General features: G+C 44.1%; 1 protein-coding gene across 5 annotated transcripts in view; it reads left to right on the plus strand.

The window, feature by feature from the left end:
* Positions 1-17414, plus strand: part of GPBP1 (GC-rich promoter binding protein 1) — a 63007-nt gene extending 45593 nt beyond the window's left edge. For 4 of the 5 annotated variants that reach the window (XM_045021229.1, XM_045021231.1, XM_045021230.1 and 1 more), the window contains 7 exons: positions 453-519; positions 3138-3322; positions 8071-8211; positions 8996-9160; positions 13090-13271; positions 15290-15392; positions 16454-17414. In XM_045021229.1, the coding sequence (XP_044877164.1) occupies positions 453-519; positions 3138-3322; positions 8071-8211; positions 8996-9160; positions 13090-13271; positions 15290-15392; positions 16454-16612 (1002 nt within the window). In that variant the 3' untranslated portion in view covers positions 16613-17414. The remainder of the gene's footprint in view (positions 1-452; positions 520-3137; positions 3323-8070; positions 8212-8995; positions 9161-13089; positions 13272-15289; positions 15393-16453) is intronic. The other variant, XM_045021234.1, reaches the window with a different exon arrangement.
* Positions 17415-19498: the final 2084 nt, after the last annotated feature.

Genomic DNA, 19498 nt, shown 5'->3' on the forward strand with positions numbered 1-19498 from the left:
AAACTGGAAGTAGAATAAGTAGCCTTTCTGCCATGTAGAAACCCAGGCTGTGGAAGTTGTGAAACCTGGAAATTGCAGGATGTAGGAGGATTTGAGCCTTTCTTTTCTGGATGATCAACACCATTCTCCTCTTTTTTTTTTTTTCTGGACAGTCCACAAAATGGCATTGATTGCAGTGTGTGAGAAGCCCATTATGAAGGACATGATATTGGATTGGGGTTAGGCACCAGAGGAAAATACAGTAATTTACATTCAGCTAAAGTATTGGTCTGTTTCAGAAACAAAACTGGGTCTGTCCTCAGTCCTGTCTATTTAAGAACTGATTTCCTTTGACAAAGAATCTCACATTTGAAATGAATTTTAATACAATTTTCCAATACTAAATTTCATTCATAATCAGTCTTGAAATATGAACCAACTAAGCAATAATTTAAAAAATCCTTTCCTTTCAGCCCTCTCTGAATCCTGAATATGAGAGAGAACCAAACCAGAATAAATCTTTAGCAGCAGGTGTATGGGGTAAGTGTTTTTGATTGTTTGGATAGAAAATATAGTAAAGGTTTGGAGATGATTGTTTTAAATAACATGGAAAGAGGTGTGCAGGTTTTTTTTTGTTTTGTTTTGTTTTTTGGATAGAACAATACTAGTTTGTTTGTTACAAACACGTAATTTGAAGTCAAAAGGACTCTGGGCCTTACTAAAATTGTTTACTTTTCCTTTATGAAAACCATGCTTTTTGCCTATAATTATGTAACAGAACATTGGTTTGTAAGCACAGGCATGGTCAGTACATCTGCAAGGCACCTTTTGGTCAAGGGGTTGCTAGGATTTGGTCTCCAGGCAGGGCACATGATGAAGAGGGGTTAGTTGACCAAGTGTTGTGTGACTGCCAACTGGAGATCTTATAAAAGAATGTTTCTGGATCAGTCTTGAAAGATGTTAGAGGTAAGACTTTGAGGGAAGTTCCTCTGTGGGGATCTGGCAGGAGGCCTACGAGATAGCCAAGACAGCTGCCCAGGGGGAAGCGTGCATCCTCTCCCCTTGTCTTGCTGAAAGTTGGAAAAGCCTCTGGTGCCTGAAAGGAAAGGCTTTGAGTAGCTGGGCTCTTATACTGACAATCAGAAGTTCGAGAGCTGGGGCACACCTGCTGGGGACCAGGGCTCAGCATATCCGTCAGCCCCTCAGGAGGGGCCTGTTGGGGCTTAGGGCTGTAGCCCGACTCCTGCTGAATCCCCTAGATGACTCCCTCCTCCTCTTCTCTCTCCCCCCCCCCCCCCCCACCAGGCTGGGAAGCAGCCCCTACCCTGCTGCAAGACAAAGTACCTGAGCCTCCCTCTCCAGTCTAGGGGGAGGCTGGCGGGGGAGGAAGGAGGGCTCCATGAGACTCACTTTAACGGTAAAAAAGCCACATGTGGCTTGTGAATCACAGTTTGGCCACCCTCTCTTATATAGCTACTGCTAGATCCTTGCAAACTTATTAGCATGAATGGAACAGGAAACAGTTCAGTTAGATTTGAAGAATGAGCTTTCCAGAGTGTTAGGCTACAGTCAGATTGATCTTCACAAGAAAGGCAAGAAATAGTTTAATTTGCCAAACACACGAGCGTAAACTACAATGATAACTTGCTGTTGCAGTGCGTTAATTGATTTTAGAGGGAAATAGCATATTTCATACTTCATTACAGCCTTGCAATTGCAAACTTAAAGTATACTTGGAAATCTTAAATTGGAATAAGAATAGCCTTTAAATTAAGAGAAAACTAACTTGCAAGACAATTGGAAGATATTGTAGTTCATGTAGATGTATTGCATATTAAAGTCTGGATCAAAATGGAATATAATTTTTGTTCCATTTTATTTCACTTTGTAAATACAGCACAAGAGCTTATTCCATGCTCTGAATGAGTTCACATAAAATTAAATTCTACAAGAACAAAATATTCAACTACTGTATAACAAATAGTATACTTAATTTGCTAACACTTACCAACAATAAAAGGAACAGCATAATGATTTTACTTTTAGACAGCCTTTGCTAGTGTATTACATATAAACTGGTTTTGCTGATGCGACTCTAACTTTCCATGTGGACACTTAATCGGCACTAAGAGCGCCAGTTTGCAATTTAGCATCATCAGGGAGCCAGTTTGGAATAGCTGTTGGGCTTTAAATTCATACCCTTGATTATTCTGTGCTAACGTCTCCATGTAGATGAGCCCTAAATTAGCTTCTCTAATAGAAATGGAGTAGTGACTTTAGAGTTGAAAATAGTCTATCCAATATCTTTTAATGAAAGAGATCTAGCAGAATGCCTCAGTGCAAAAGACTTAATTGGTGTGTGAATGTCTTAGTTATGTACATTTATTTGAGTTGCATTTTATAGAGAAATGCCATGTCTCTAAGCAAACGTGGTTAATGACCTTAAAAGTATTGTCTTTCAAATAAAATGTCTCACCCCTTAAGTAGATGGTAAATGCAAATAGTGCATTTTATTATACTTTCCACAACTGAGGCATGTTGAGGTGAAATAACAAACTTGAAACAGGAAATGAGTGAGAGACACACTTATTGCTCTAGAGCTCAAGGGTGCCATATTTCTTCTGTTCATGTGGGAGAGTTGTTCCTCTAGTTTAGGCTATGAGCCATCATTTAGGAGCAAGTGCAAGACTAATTAGCCCTGGCCAGTTGTTGATAAAATAAGCAGGAAAAAGTCTTCTCTCAGCAGCTATATAGCTTTCATATGAACATTCATGTCAAATTACCAAAATCAAACACTGTCTCTGGTTTTGAATTAGCAAAGTAATGTACCCAAAGGAAGAAAATGTTTGTAAACATTTAGCACTGTTTCTCAAGAGCATTAATAATTGTGTATGTAAATAACAATTCACAAGTTTTAATTCTCACAAAAAATGTGATGTAAGTAGGGTATTGTAGGTATGGCAGCTGAGAGTCAGAACTGTTATTTTACTTGCCCCACACCACATGAGTTATTGGCAGATCTGAGATTGAACTCATCAGTTTCTGATTCCCTGGCCTCTTTGCCCTGGACCACACTGCCACCAACATTTTGTATCCTGAAACATTAGGGAGAAGGCTCATTCTCTGATTTATTTTATGTTGCTTTTGTTTCTATATAGAATATCCTCTGAATCCAAAATCTAGATCTCCAAGAATGCTGGTCATTAAAAAGGGTAGTACAAAAGATTTACAAATATCTGGATTCCCTGTAGTAGGAGGTCTTCATTCACAGCCAGTTAAGAATGGAACTGGTACAAGTGTTTATAAAGGATTAGTCCCTAAACCTGCTACTCCACCTGCAAAGGTAAGTTTGAACTCTATTGGAAATATGAATACGTCATCTGTGAAATGTGCGCAAACTTTTGATGCACTTGTCTCATATCTGGGAGGAGTACTGCTTCATGTAGCATTACCATGTTTAAGTATAACCATACTTAAACAGTAACTGAACATTTTTCTGAACTGTATTTAGACCCTTCCTATTTCTGCTACATCTTTTTGAGGTAGGATGATAAGAACCAAACAGTGTATTCCAGGTGAAAGTTGAAGGGACACAATTGATTTGTGTAATGTGAATATATTTTCAGTATTTTTCTATCCAATCCTTTAATACATACTAACATTTTCCTTTGCCCCCCATGCATGCAGTACAGGCTTTAATCAAGTTTGTCCATAAAGACACTCCCCGGGGTGGTTCTGGTTAAATTTAGAATCCACCAGTGTGATGAGTAGGTCAGTTTATTTCTTCTAATGTGCATTGCCTTGAATGAGTTAAGAGTGAAGATAAAGGGTCTGCACAGGAATTACTTAGGGCGTAATTTGGTCTGCAGTACTCTTGGTAAGGTTTGACTGAAATAATGCAGCTTGACTCTCAGAGCTCAACCTGAATTTGCAGGGCTGGCAGTAGAATAAAATTTAAAAAAACCTGAGCCTATTTGTTATTGAAGTAATTGAAAATAAACATAGAACACCAGTGCCATTTTTGTCTTTTTTTTTTTTTTTTTTTTTTTTTTTAATGAAGCCATGCCTCTGTTAGGTTCATTCTTACCTCACTTCAGGAATTTACATGCTTTGTATGTAATGGAGTTAGTTATTTGAAGGTGAAAAATATTTTGAGTTATTGAAAATGATTTCTTTAATATTGCTGTGCTTGATATACAAAATATTGCACACAGCTTTTGAATTTAATTTTGTCTGTTTAGATAACAATACTTTGTTCTGATATAAGAAGCGCCAAATAATTCATGAAGAATAGTTTACATTTGATTTAAGTGCTTGTTCACATCCATTCCACATTAGGTGTGCGCGCACCATGTGCACGAGCGTCGGAATTTTTTTCCCTTAGCGGCTCCCGGCGGGCTGGCAGGGCCCCCGCCAGAGTGGCGCCACTGCGCTGTGTATATATGCCCCTGCTGGCCTGACCCCCACCAGTTCCTTCTTACCATCTGTGGTGGCGTTGGAACAACCTCTTGCTCTCAGCCTTAAGAGTTGCATAGCTGTTATCAGTTACCAGTTAGTTAGCATTTCATTGTTGTTGGACACTTAATAGATTAGGTGCTTGGAGGATTCCAGCACTGCCCTGGGCTGTGGGGCATGCCGCAAGCCCAAGAATTTAAGGCCGCATGTGCCACAAGCCTATGTCGGTTAGTGACCCCCACGACTCCTGTCTACGTTGCCTGGGGGAAGCTCACCAGAGAAGTGTAAGATTTGCAAGGCCTTTAAGCCGAGAACAAAGAAAGAGAGACTTTTGTTTAAAGCAGTTGTTGATGGAGGCCGTGCTGCAGCCGTTGGGCTTGGAATGCCCGACGCCAGCCCCAGCCTCCTCGGTGCGGAGTGCCCTGGAGTCGTCAAGAGACCCGGTACCAGCCAAGCACCACAAGCCGTCGGCCTCAAGAAGCCAAAGTAGGCCCTGGCACCGCTCATCCTCCCCGGTGCGGCCCAAGGCAAAACCAAAAGAGGGGCACGGACGCTCCCCGCAAAGGAGACTGGCGCAATATCATGCCTCAGGTACCAGGAAGAGCGGGATGGACACTGCACTGACTTCAGCACCGGTGGCACAGGCGCCACAAGTTCAACCGAGTCCAGCCATAAGTGAACTCTGCAGATGAAGGGCTTGAGGGCGTAATAGATCAGCCCTCCACGCCTGACACCTTTGAGGCTGCAAAAGACCTCATCGGATTGTTGGCAGCAAGCCCGCTCCCGGCCAGGGAGAAGCCTTCAGCACTCGGACCCAGGGTGCCATCGAAGGGAAAGCCGGCAGTGGTGCGCCCTTTGAGGACACTGTCTTGGTCGAGCTCTGAGTCTGGACTCCCAGTTACCCTTGACTCAGAGGGAAGTCTCGGTACTGGAGGCGAGTCAATGCATGGGGGTAGTGCAGGACACATGGCGCTCCCCGGTGCCCCCCTGAGACCGGCACCGAGAGGAGACGAGCCGGGAGTCACCGAGGGCTCCCAGAAGGCACTGGTCCCGGTCCCAGTCCAGAGAGCAGTGGTAACGGTCCCGCTCCTGATCAGCAAGAAGCCGATCGTCAACCTCTCGCAGGCACAGATTGATGGCACCGCCGTGGCCCTTGCACACATGTGGCCAAGCATGCCAGACTGAGACTCAGGACTCAGCAGGCTTGGCTTGCCCGTGTATACCGCCCGGGCAGGGACCCCCTAGACTTGATAGTGACAGCCCCGGGGGACGTGCTGTACTCCCTGATGTGGTGACAGTCCCAGACTGTGGTTTGCGAAGGCATCCTCTTTGCTGCACAACAGCTAGACTTAACGCTGGTAACAGATGCGCCAGGCCTCGGATGGGGGGCTCACCTGGGGGACCCCAGGACTCAGGGCATGTGGTCAGGGGCGGAGCAATCGCTCCATATCAACGTGAAGGAGTTCAGGGTGGTTTGTTTAGCATGCCAGACCTTTCACGTCACTCTGAGTGGTCACAGCATGACCATATTCTGACAGACAACACAACCGCCATGTTTTACATAAAGCAGGGCGGAGCCCATTCCTCCCCGCTCTGCCATGAGGCTCTCCTTCTCTGGAACTTCTGCTTAGCCCATGCCATTCACCTCAAGGCGGTGAATCTCCCGGGGGAGCAAAACGAGCTGGCGGACCACCTCAGCAGGTCCTACTGCATGCACGAGTGGACGCTCAGAGTGGATGTCATGCTTTCGCTCTTCCGAAAGTGGGGGTTTCCCTGGGTGGACCTGTTCGTTACCAAGAGCAACGCCCAGTGCTCGCAATTCTGCTCGTTCCGGGGTCGCAGCCCAGGCTCAATAGCCGACGCATTTGCAATCCCGTGGGGAAGGGAATTGAAATATGCCTTTCCCCCGATCCCTCTGGTGCACAAAGTATTGCTTAAGGTGCACAGGGACAGGGCGTTGATCATTCTCATCGCCCCAGCCTGGGCCCACCAGCACTGGTTCACCATGCTCCTGGAGCTGTCAGTGGAGGTTCCGGTAACCCTACCCCTACACCAGAACCTCATTACGCAGGACGGAGGCCGGCTTCTCCACCCCAACCTGCAATCGCTGTATCTGACGGCATGGAAGCGGTGTCGTTAAATGCTTTGGAGAGCCAGCGCTCCCTTCCTGTGCAGCAGGTTCTTCTTGGTAGTAGGACGCCCTCTACCAGAGCGACCTACTTGGACAAGTGGAAGAGGTTCTTGTGCTGGTGCAGGCCACAACAGGTGCAGTGCCAGCCATTCTAGAATACCTACTGCACCTCAAGCAGCAAGGGCTGGCCCCGTCCTTGATTAAGGTGCAACTGGCGGCTATCTCCGCCTTCCACCCAGGGTTTTCAAGTAGCTCGGTTTTCTCCCACCCAATGGTGAGGTGTTTCCTCAAAGGTCTGGAAAGGGTGTTCCCTTACTCACGCCTCCCAGTCCCTCCATAGAATCTCAACTTAGTCCTTTCTAAGCTCATGGGCCCCCCATTCAAGCCCCTGACTACCTGCTCCCTTCTCCAACTTCCCTGGAAAGTGGCATTCCTGGTGGCCATCACCTCGGCCAGAAAGGTATCTCAGCTGAGGGCTTTCACCTCGGAGCCACCATACACTGTATTTCACAAGGACAAGGTGCAGCTCCGCTCATACCCTAAGTTCCTCCCAAAGGTGGTCTCACAATTCCATCTGGGCCAAGACATTTGTCTGCCAGTGTTTTTCCCCAACCCCATGCGGACCTGAGTCACCGCAGCTTGCACACCCTAGTTGCCAATGCCCAGCGGACATTCTATTTGGAGCACACCAAGCCCTTTCGTAAATCCACACAGCTGTTCGTGGCTGTAGCTGAGAGGATGCGAGGTCTTCCGGTGTCGGCGCAGCGAATCTCGTCGTGGATTACGGACTGCATTCGGGTGTGTTATGACCTCGCTGGTGTCCAGCTCCGGCGGTCATGGCCCACTTGACCAGAGCACAGGCAGTTTCTGCGGCCTTCCTGGCACAGGTCCCGATCCAGGAGATCAGCAGGGCGGCCATCTGGTCATCGGTGCACATCTTTATGACTCACTATGCGGTCAACCAGCAGACATGGGAGGGCGCGGCATTTGGCAGGGTGGTCCTCCGATCAATTGTTTCATGACTCCTACCCTCCTCCAAAGGTAAGCTTGTGATTCACCTAATGTGGAATGGATGTGAACAAGCACTTGAAGAGAGAATGATTACTTACCTTTTCATAACTGTTGTTCTTAGAGATGTGTTCACGTCCATTTCGCCTCCTACCCCTCTGTCGGAGTCAGAGCAAGAAGGAACTGGAGGGGGTTGGATCAGCGGGGGTATATATGCACGGCGCAGTGGCGCCACTCTGGTGGGGGCCCCGCTGGGAGCTGTTAAGGGGAAAAGTTTCTCACGCTCATGCATGCGGCGCATGCACACCTAATGTGGAATGGACGTGAACAACACATCTCAAAGAACAACACTTACGAAAAGGTAAGTAACTGTTCTTTTTCAACAAGAAAATAGTTTTTGTACTGTCTTATAGAATGACCGTGTGTGTTTTTATTCATGTTACTTTTTCTGAATAAGCAGATGTTAGTTGATGATGATGGTTTCATTTTTCGTTTAGCCTGCACAGTGGAAAAGCCAAACAAAAGAGAATAAACTTGGGACTCCATTCCCTCATGAGTCTTCATATGGTATTGGCAACTTTAATGCTTTCAAATCAGCTGCCAAGGCTTTTAGTGTATCACAGAATTCCGTGAAAGAGGTATAGTGGCTTTTTTTTGCATCAGATCCCTTTAAAATTTCGAGGTATTAATCTGAGTAACCTGCTATATACTGTAAGTGAAGACTATTCTATGCAGTGTTGTAGCCATTTTGGTCCCAGGGTATTAAAGGCAAGATGGGTGAGGTAATATCTTTTACTGGACTAACTTCTGGTGGTGAGAGACAAGCTTTTGAGTTTACACAGAGCTTTGTGTCAGATTTGTCCGGACTGTCTTCAGACCTGAAGAAGAGCTCTGTTTAAGCTTTAAAACTTGTCTCTCTCACAAGCAAAAGTTAGGCCAGTAAAAGATTTAATCTGAGATAAGTATTTACATATTTAATATTTAAACTTTACCAGTGTTGTATACCTCAAGCATTGGCAATACCTGCCAACCTGTTTTGTGGGTTTGGAAGGGGAGAGGTGGATGGTTTAGAAGATGTTATGTCTGAGAATGTTGAATATAAAAATTGCTGATGGTGTGATACAATTCCCAAAGTACCGCCTTTGAGGCAATACTCGAATACCTTCCAAATCTGACTTTTCAGTGGGTGCACACAGAATACATCCACTACCCATGGGTAGTGGGGAATTTGAATAAACTCCCCTCTTTATTATGTAAGCATACTAAGTCAGTTCTGGACTCTAGATGCAGGTGAAACTATAGCAGGTCTAAATTTTTAATTCTTGATCAGTAAAAGGAACTTTTGTCTTGTGTCCTATCCAGTAAATTTGTCTTTAACTTGCCAATTTTTCAGTGTTCTTACTTTTCCCCCCCCCGCATTAGTGTAATCGGTCAAATTCTTCATCCCCTGTTGACAAACTTAATCAGCCTCGATTAACAAAATTGACAAGAATGCGCACTGATAAGAAGAGTGAATTCTTAAAGGCATTGAAACAGGATAGAGTTGAAGAGGAACATGAAGATGAGAATCATGTTGGGGAAGAGAAGGTACTTCGGTTCACCAGCTGTTGCAGATATAGTTGTAATACATCTCAAACCACACATTGTTTTATTTGGTTGTAACAAGACTATGTTTCACTTTCCCTGAACACTTACGACTGCAAAAAATAACTTGCCATGACAGAATTTCTAGAAATATAAAGTGTAAAACAGTAATGAGGTCAGGATCCCAGGCCTATTTAATATTAGGGAAAGATGAATTATCTTTTAATGTCCCTATCTGCTCAGGTATTGAACCACTGTCATAAGAACATAAGAACGGCCATACTGGGTCAGACCAAAGGTCCATCAAGCCCAGTATCCTGTCCTCTGACAGTGGCCAATGCCAGGTGCCCCAAAGAGAATGAAACAAACAGGTTATCATCAAGTGATCCATGCTCCGTCACCCAATCCCACTGATTAAGGAGTCTGGTAAATTGGTTGCAAAAGGGACTGTTCGTAGTGGGCTCAGAGAAGTGGCTTAAAAGTTACTGAGTAGCAGAGACAGGTGGGGAAGAACGTGGCCTGCATACTCTCCTGATAAGCAGCAGGGGAAAGACTTCTTCTAGGCCGGTACTGGACTATGGTTCAGGCAAAAGGAAGCAATGCCATTTCTGAGGCTGGTGTTTTGCTTTGTGCCTGAGCTCGTGGGTTCCAATATGTTGGTTAGGAAGTGGAGAATTCTTCAGGATAGGAGTGGGAGTGGGTTTGGCAACTGAGATTTGAGGTGGATGAGGCCAGACATGCCTGTTGATTGCTGCAGATCTCCTCTGAGAGACTGATTTGGAGATTGTTGGTGAAGGAAAGAGGGAAAGCTGCCCTGTTCTGATGTTTGCTTTTTAATTAAAAAAATCACAGCACCTGTAAATTTATACAGTACTTCAAAACTGGAGTAATTAAATCAGGCTTTTCCACTCTTGTGACAGACAGCTTTGGTAGGGGGAGTCTTGGTTTGGTGTTTAAGCCCCAGTATAATATGTCCCATAAAAGTCCCAGTATAATATGTCCCATCCCTTAAATTTGGGATGCTGTTGTTTCAAATAGTTCCCAACTGATATTTGGCCATATCTCAAGCATAAGCAGTTTTTGTTGGTAGTTTCAACAGAGATTGAAGACTGAATAAACATGTGTTCTGAGTTACCCTCCCTTACCTATAGAAATGATTCATCCAGGGCAGGTTTGAAAGACACTGGCAGAGTGGAGAGGAAGGGGAGCTTGCATTGTTGTTGCCTCCCGTGGTACCTGATCTGTGGCTGAACTCTAGGTACTACTTTGAGTGCTGATCCATATTTGTATTCCACTGTGAGTATACATAAGCTCCATGTGCCTAAACCGGAAAATTCTTGCTAGCAGTGAGTGTTGGGCTGAGCCTGCACCCCTGCTCTCCTTGTGTCCCACAGAAGGCATAAGGGGCATGGTGGATGGACTGTCTCTCTCTAGTTCCTTCTTACTGCCACGTGACCAGAGTCTATTGTCCGGAGCTGATCCTTTGTCGTCTTCCTATAAATATTCAGTTATATTTGTTTTTTTAGTTTTCTGATCGTTCCCTGGTTACTTAGTTAGAATCCCCACCCCAGGGAACCATCTGTTTCCCGGCATGTGACTTAAATTATGTCCAGAATACCGAGCTTCAAAAACTGCATCTCCTGCTGTGACTCACTTTGGGTCAGCGACAACCACCAGACTGCTTCTACCTTGGAGAAGCTCATATCTCTACTGAGCGCAGTACCAGCTGCTTTTTTCCCAGCTGAATGTGGCAGGCACGAGAACTTCAGTTTCAGAAGCACATTGTGGAGCATGCAATGAGGCCCCAGTCAGACTTGTGCAAGGGAGACCCACTGTTCTTTGGCCAGAGTCATTGGGGAGCATGCTGCCTAGCACTGTCTGACTTCAGAGCAGAAAGGGTCAGAGGAAAAGACCTTTGTGTGGGCCCTGTCATGAGAATAAAGAGCACTCTCTCAAACTTAAAAGCAGATCCCCCTCTTAGACCTTCTAGGACAGAGGTGGATGAACTATGGCCCGCGGGCCACATCTTGCCCGTGGGACCCTCCTGCCCGGCCTCTGAGCTTCTGGCCTGGGAGGCTTGCCCTTGGCCCTTCCCCTGCTGTTCCCCCTCCCCCGCGGCCTCAGCTCGTTCCGCTGCCTACGCAGTGCTCTGGGCGGCGGGGCTGCAAGTACCTGGAGCAGCGCAGCTTCAGAGCCGGGGCCTGACCCGGTGTTCTGTGCTGCGTGGTGGCATGGCTGCCTGTCCTGGTGCTCTGGGCAGCGCGGCTGTAGTGCCGCCAGCCACTGGTGCTCCAGGCAGTGCGGTAAGGGGTCAGGGAGTGGGGGCAGGGGAGTTTGGGGTGGTGGTCAGGGGGCGGGGGTGTGGATAGGGGTTAGGGCAATCAGAGGGCAGGAAACAGGTGTTGAATGGTGGCAGGGGTCCCCAGGGGGCAGTCAGGAAGGTGGGGGGTTGTATGGGGCGGCGGGGGACAGTCGGGCAGAGGGTCGGGGGGGGTCAGGAATGAGAGGAGGGATTGGATGGGGCGGTGGGGTGCAGTCAGGGGCAGGGGTCCCGGGAGCAGTCAGGGATTAGGGGTGGTTGGATGGGGCAGGGGTCCTGGGCAGTCAGGAATGAGAGGAGGGGTTGGATGGGTGTCGGGGGGCAGTCAGGGGCGGGGGTTCTGGGAGCTGTCATAGACTGTCGGGGGGGGCGAGAAGCAGGAGAGGTTGGATAGGGGGCAGGGCCGGGCCACGCCTGGCTGTTTGGGGAGGTGCATCTTCTGCTAACCGGCCCTCCGTACAATTTTGGAAACCCGATGTGGCCCTCAGGCCAGAAAGTTTCTCCACCCCTGTTCTAGGAGGGGAAATCCATCCCCAGCCCTTTCCAAGTTGTGGCCAAGTGTGCCCAAGCCACAAGAATCTACGACCTCCTCTTCTCCCCAAGCCTTATGGGCAGATCAGAAGGCACATGGGGCAAGGGTCCTTCGGTACCAGCCTCTGCACCAACTACAGCACCAACTGTAGTACCAATTAAAACGACACTGGGACTCAAAAGTACTGGGAACTGCTGGTACTGTCAAAAACAATCAGGTTGGCGACTTGTTTACCAGCAATACCATCAGAGCCCCATAAGGAACTACCATTGACACCTACTCTGATGGTACAGGCGCAGACCGGGTAAGGGGGATGCAACTGAGAAAGTTTGGGGACTACTGCTGTACAAGGCAACAGGCAGCCTCAGTAGCATCACTTCAAGAGGTGTTCCTGCTTGATATTTGCCGGGCAGCTGTGTGTAGTTTCATCCATACATTCACGAGACATGCATAATTTAGCACAGCAGTTCCACATGCAGCTATACTAGCATTCTCACACCCTCCTCCTCTGAGTACTGTTTGTCAGTTACCCACAGTGGAATACGCATAGGGACCAGCACTTGAAGAAAGGGAAGTTTATTTACCTTATTGTAATGCATTCTTCAAGAGCTGTGGTCCCTGTCCCCATCCCTTCCCCTCTGTGTTGGATCATGAGATTCATGGTAGAGAAGGAACTGGATATGCAGTCAATCCACATCATGTGGAACAGGAGGCGAGCTGAGTCACAGGCATCAACCAACGGACCCTGATTGCAAGAAATCTTCAGTCTCAGGTTTGTGGATTGCATACCTACCCATTGTGGAATCCAGACAGGCACCACACATCTCAAAGAAGTGTAGTTACAATAAGGTAACTAACTTCCCTTTTCCCCTGCTGCGGGCAATCCACTACCTCTAATTTTAAATATATTTAGAAGTATGAACAAAGATATTTTGTGAATTGATGGTGAGTTTCGCCATTTAAAGCTAATTTCAAATGTTACACAATCCCAGAAAAATGGCAGTTTGTCAGAGTAGTACTTTGTGGATAATGTCTCCTTTGGATTGTATATAATGTATATTTAATGCACTTTTTTAACAGGATGACTCATTTAATTTGCATAACAGCAACAATTCTCATCATGAGAGGGACATAAACAGAAACTTTGAAAATGAAATTCCTCAGGAGAATGGAAATGCTTCAGTGATTTCTCAACAGATCATTCGGTCTTCAACTTTCCCTCAGACAGATGTCCTTTCAAGTTCACTTGAGGCAGAGCATAGGTATGTACTTTATATCGATGCTTGTGGTGGCTGTTGAGCATCTTTTCCTGAATTCATGTCCCTGCCAAATTCATGGTCCATTTTGGTCAATGTCACAGTCATAAGATTTTAAAAATAATAAATTTCATGATTTCATCTATTTAAATCTGAAATTTCATGGTGGTGTAATTGTAGAGATCCGGATCCAAAAACGAGTTGTGTGTGGGAGGAGGGAGGTTGCAAGGTTGTTGTAGGGGGTAGATTGCAGTATTGTTACCTTACCTCTGTGCTGCTGCTGGTGGTGGTGCTGCCTTCAAACAGAGCTGGGCAGCTGGAGAGTGGCGGCTGCTGACCGGGAACCCATCTTTGAAGGCAGAGGCACCGCAGCAGCAGTTCAGACGTAAGGGTGGCATGGTATGGTATTGCCATCCTTACTTCCTCACTGCTACTGGTGGGGTGCTGCCTTCAGAGCTTTGAAGGCAACGCAGCAGTAAGGGTGGAAATACCGCAACCCCCCCTAAAATAACTTTGCGATCCCCTGCCACTCCCTTTTGGGTCAGGACCCCCAATTTGAAAAATGCTGGTCTCCCCTGTGAAATCTGTTTACTATATGGTAAAAGCACACACAAGACCAGATTTCACTGTTTGTGATGCGTTTTTCAAGGACGTGAATTTGGTAGGGTCCTATTCATGACTGATATAAACTTAAGTAACTTAAATATATGGATAAAACTAATGCTCTGATATTGAGTTCATAGTTAATTGGTTTAAAATATAACTTCTCTTGGGTTGTACTTCTAAAAACCTAATTGTTTGACTTTTTAATGTTTGGACAGAGCCCTATGGACTAGGTTTCATTTGCGGGTGGGGTGGGGTGAGGGGGTGATCCTTCTCATTGTTTCCCTTCAAGGAACAATTCTTGTATGCCACCTTCTCTAACACAGTGATCCCATAAGGTATTAAAAGTTGGGGCAGGGTAAAGCCTCTGAGTGATACAAGCAGACCCAACGTGAGTTCATTAGTCCTTGTAGATCTATAACGTTTTCCAGAACTGGAAAACTACGCTTTGGTTATCCTGTTATAAAGCTGTATGTTCCACCATCTGGTAATGTTACTAGCTCAAGCATGGAATCTGAATTTGGTCTTAACAAATTAGTGCATCTGCTATTTTGAGCCCATCGACAGTTGTCCCAGATATCTTAAATCTCCTTGCTAATGGCAATAGTTTAATGAGCTTCAGGTCCTTATTGCTAACACATTGTCTGTTTTAAGACGGACTGTACACCAGCATTCTAACTTTCTGCCTGTGGTCCAGCTTCCATCTCTCTCTTGGTCTTTTGCTTCTAGTCTGTTTGTTTTTCTTTGTTGCCATACTTCTGGAGAGAAACTGGGAGCTAAATAAACCCTCAGTTCATTTTTAGACTGATAGAGCATTCTTGTCAGCCCTAGAAAATAAATCAAATGGTTTATTCTGTGAGTGGTCAGAAACAAGGATGCTGTCTGTTATGTAAACATTATGTCCTTGCCTCCTCACTCAGGATGGTATGAGACTTGGTGGTGGTCTGTCATTGTTTAAAGTAGATTTTTATGGGTATTTCTTCAATGGGCCTCCTAGTTAGCAGTTTCTTTGCATGTGTAAATCCGGTAGTGACATGCCTAACTACACACTTGGCATGTGCAAGTATCAGGTGTTGTGGACACATTTTTTGAAATCTGTTGAAAGCTTCACCTTTAGCATTTAGGCATGTTTGGTTAATTCCCAAAGTTACAAATATAGGCATTTACTGAAGAATCAGAATAACTCTGAAGGACAAGCTCATGTTTCAACCTGTGTGCATAGGTGAAATAAAATAAAAGCAACAAACTTCCACTGTGTCAAAAACATAATGAAGTATGTATCTTTTGCAACTGGTTATTGTTGATTGCTCTCAAATTCTGAAGACACGTATCTATTTAAGCAATGTTCTAAAAGCAGAATTTTGAATGTTTGATATAAATGTCACAATATTCTCTCTCTCTCTCTTTTTTTTTTTTAAAAGGTTGTTAAAGGAGATGGGTTGGCAGGAAGACAGTGAAAATGATGAAACCTGTGCTCCACTAACAGAGGATGAGATGAGGGAATTCCAAGTCATTAGTGAACAGGTGATACTTACTAAAAACTACCAAGCATTACATTTTCTATTTGTTTACACTTTGTGTTTCCAAAAACACAATTGAGGGATTGTCAAAACTGGATTGTGACATTGAGTGAACTGGGTAGCTCAAGATGACTCTGGAACAGGTACATATTATAAATATATTGTGTTCTGCAATATGAAGGGAAGTTCAGAAATCTGGATGGCTTTACAGGTGCACTAGTGTTGTCCCATATTGGCCCCAGGCTATTAGAAAGAGAAGGTGGATGAGATAATCTTTTATGCACAAACGTCTGTTGGTGAGAGACATAAGCTCGCTCTCTCTTCTCCCCCCCCCTCCCCCCCCCCCCCCCCCCCCCCCCCCAAGAAATTGGTCCAATTAAAGATATGATCTCACCCACCTTGTGTCTCTTATAGGGTTTTGGCACTTAACATCTCCTCTCCTCCTCCTCTTCTCCCCCCCCCCTTGAATCTAGTAGTGTATTGGCATTTAACCTGCAAAAATGATCAGCAGATATCTGCAGATTTGCAGGGCTCTAAAAATCCTCCCCTCCTGCCTTTAAAAGGCTAGGGGAGTGAGCCTTGAAAATTCATGCTGCATCAAATTTCTGTTTATAAAAGATAAGCTTACATCTAGGACTTGCAGTGAAACTGTTTAATTTCCTTTCATTGCTACCAGTGATGGAGCTGCACAGTCTCTATAGACTCTCCAATTCCTTCATCTCAATCTGACTGGGGGGGGGGGTTCTTACCTGCATGCTTTTTTTCAGTTGCATAATTTTCTAAAATCTGGGTTTTCTTTGGCTTCTGGAAACCTTTGTCCTGTGATTTCCAAGGAAGAGGGATGAAGAAACAATTCTGACACTGACAGGTTTTTTTCCCTCATTTTTAGTATATGATCCTAATTAACATGGAAAAAAATCTATTTCTTTGTGTTGTCTTATCACATTATACATATGAACTGTCCTATGAGTGGCATAGTTGTTGATGTACAAAAAACAATATTTTAGTGCAAATCATTACTGCTGTCAATTTTAAGCTCACTAAATGTTCGTTTTTACATTTCAGTTACGAAAAAATGGCCTTCGAAAAAATGGCATTCTAAAAAATGGCCTCATCTGTGACTTTAAATTTAGCCCCTGGAAAAACAGCACTTTCAAACCCACTATTGAGAATGAGGATACAGAGACAAGCAGCAGTGACACATCAGATGATGATGATGTGTGAAGAATTCTCTAACAGCTTTAGAAGCTTGTGTGATCTCATGCAGGTTTGGGGGTGAATTGTTCAAACCTCCCACCCCCCAATCTATAATTTATGTAGAAAAATACCCCATTAGAAGAAGAATTTTGGGACTTCTCTATGAAGAAAACAAGGAATGTTGTGTTGGGCTGTGAACATTACTATAATTACTTTGTAAATCAATGTTGTAGAATGAGGACTTTGGTTGATCCAGCGTCGACTTTCTTCGTCACTGCAGCATTTCTCTGACTAGCAATGTGACAATGTAACAAATGAGATTTTCTCATTTAATAATAAAAACAAAAATTGTATAATGTTTTGCAAAGCTTCTGTCTTAAAACGTCCAGGTCTTTAACAAAAAGGGGCAACTTGACAGTGTTTTGCTTGCTGAGTCATTTCTTTCTTACAATGGAAATCCTCAAGTCTACTTTGTACGCAAGAAAAAAAAAATGGGCAATGTAGCATGTTGGCTAAAACGAGCAAAGTGCACTAAAACTTCGTTTTCCTGAATTGAGCTGTTGTACTGTTCCACTTTTTCCAAACATAATTGCTCTTTAGCCATTAATAGTTCAATTATTGTTACAGCAAAAAGACTATTGCTACAGTTCCAGATTTATAGAACTGACTTAAAATCAAGAGCTTTATTTGGGTGCTGCAAGGTCCAGGATTCTCAGAGTGGATGTAAACAAAGATTTTTGTGGGGAAATAAACATTTTGATAAATTATTCACATGCAGAAAAATTGATTATACTGACTGGATCTACATGGAAAATAAACTGGATTTACAGAATATTGTCTCAGTGCATAGCATCACAAGTATTGTTTATAAAACCCATTACAGTTTGTTTGATCTTTATTAGATTGCAAGTATACTGTGACAGCAATGGTTGACTTTCAAGCTTTGAGAAAGAAGAACAAAATTTGATCACCAGTCTTTGCATTTACTACCATGTCAGTTTCATCTGTACAATATGCAGTTTATTTCAGTGGCGTTGTTTAAAATCTTTTTTTATAGTCTCACTAATTCTTAAACCACTGTGGTCTTGTTATATGGTTTGTTCGCTACTGGAGATAATTTGGCAGTGCCAATGCTTAAATTATTTGTACAGGTTTATTTTGTTCATTTTCCTTTTTAGCGCTTTATTTTTCCTTCTGAGGTTCCAACAGTATAATTCATAAGCATAAATACATTGATATGATTTCATACTTCAATAATGTAGATCTATACAGATATATGTAGATTTCCCCCTTAAAATATTTCCTATTGTACTAGATCTTGCATAGTGTTATGTTTTATCCAAGATTGACTTTCATAGCGAAAATTATTTTCCTAAAGGGCAGATTTTTTTTTCATATTTTAGTTTTTGGGGTTGGGAAAACTTTTTACAAGTGAACATAGACTCCTTTTTGCAAAGGGTAAAAGAGGAGTTTAAACAAATACACTTTCAGTCCATGTATGAAGGCAGGTTGCTACTGCAAATTGAACAATGTTAAGCGTGTGTTCATTTGGGCACAGAATATCTGAAAGGATGTTGTTTTCTTTAGTTGCCTGGTTTTGTCCAAGGTGCTGATAAGAATGGAAATATGTTCTCTTTCTAAAGAGAACTGCCATGTTAGTATCACAATTTGCAATAGTTACGAAGTGCATCCCCTCCATCACTCACTTCTGATAGCTTAATCTGGTTTGTATTGATTTTTCACTTCATAGCACCTTTTTTCATGCTTTTACCTGCAAAAATGTAGGGCACTTCCCCTGTACCCTACCAAGGGGTTAAGGTGTGACCCAGTTAATTTAGGTACCCCCATCCTTCTTTTACCTAAGACTTGGGGTGTAAAGCACCTACCTGTAAGAACATAAGAACAGCCATACTGGGTCAGACCAAAGGTCCATCTAGCCCAGTATCCTGTCTGCTGACAGTGGCCAATGCCAGGTGCCCCAGAGGGAATGAACAGAACAGGTAATCACCAAGGGATCCATCCCCTGTCACCCATTCCCAGCTTCTGGCAAACACAGGCTAGGGACACCATCCCTGCCCATCCTGGCTAATAGCCATTGATGGACCTATCCTCCATGAATTTATCTAGTTCTTTTTTGAACCCTGTTATGGTCTTGGCCATCACAACATCCTCTGACAAGGAGTTCCACAGCTTGACTGTGGGTTGTGTGAAAAAATACTTCCTTTTGTTTGTTTTAGACCTGCTGCCTATTAATTTCATTTGGTGGCCCCTAGTCCTTGTGTGATGAGAAGGAGTAAATAACACTTCCTTTTTTACTTTCTCCACACCAGTCATGATTTTATGGACCTCTCTCATATCTCCCCATAGCCGTCTCTTTCCAAGCTGAAAAGTCCCAGTCTTATTAATCTCTCCTTATATGGCAGCCGTTCCATATCCCAAATCATTTGTTGCCCGTTTCTGAACCTTTTCCAATTCCAAAATATCTTTTTTGAGATGGGGCGACCACATCACACTTATTCAAGATGTGGGCGTACCATGGATTTATAAAGAGGCAATATGATAGATACTGTCTTATTATACATCCCTTTCTTAATGATTCCCAACATTCTGTTTGCTTGTTTGACTGCTGCTGCATGTTGAGTGGATGTTTTCAGAGTACTATCCACAATGACTCCCAAGATCTTTCTTGAGTGGTAACAGCTAATTTAGACCCATCATTTTATATGTATAGTTGGGATTATGTTTTCCAATGTGCATTACTTTGCATTTATCAACATTGAATTTAATCTGCCATTTTCCTGCCCAGTCACTCAGTTTTGAGAGATCCTTTTGTAGCTCTTCGCAGTCTGCCTGGGACTTGAGTAGTTTTGTATCCTCTGCAAATTTTGCCACCTCACTGTTTACCCTTTTCCC

Source organism: Mauremys mutica, chromosome 6 (assembly GCF_020497125.1).
Source record: "Mauremys mutica isolate MM-2020 ecotype Southern chromosome 6, ASM2049712v1, whole genome shotgun sequence".
Lineage (NCBI taxonomy): Eukaryota > Metazoa > Chordata > Testudines > Geoemydidae > Mauremys > Mauremys mutica.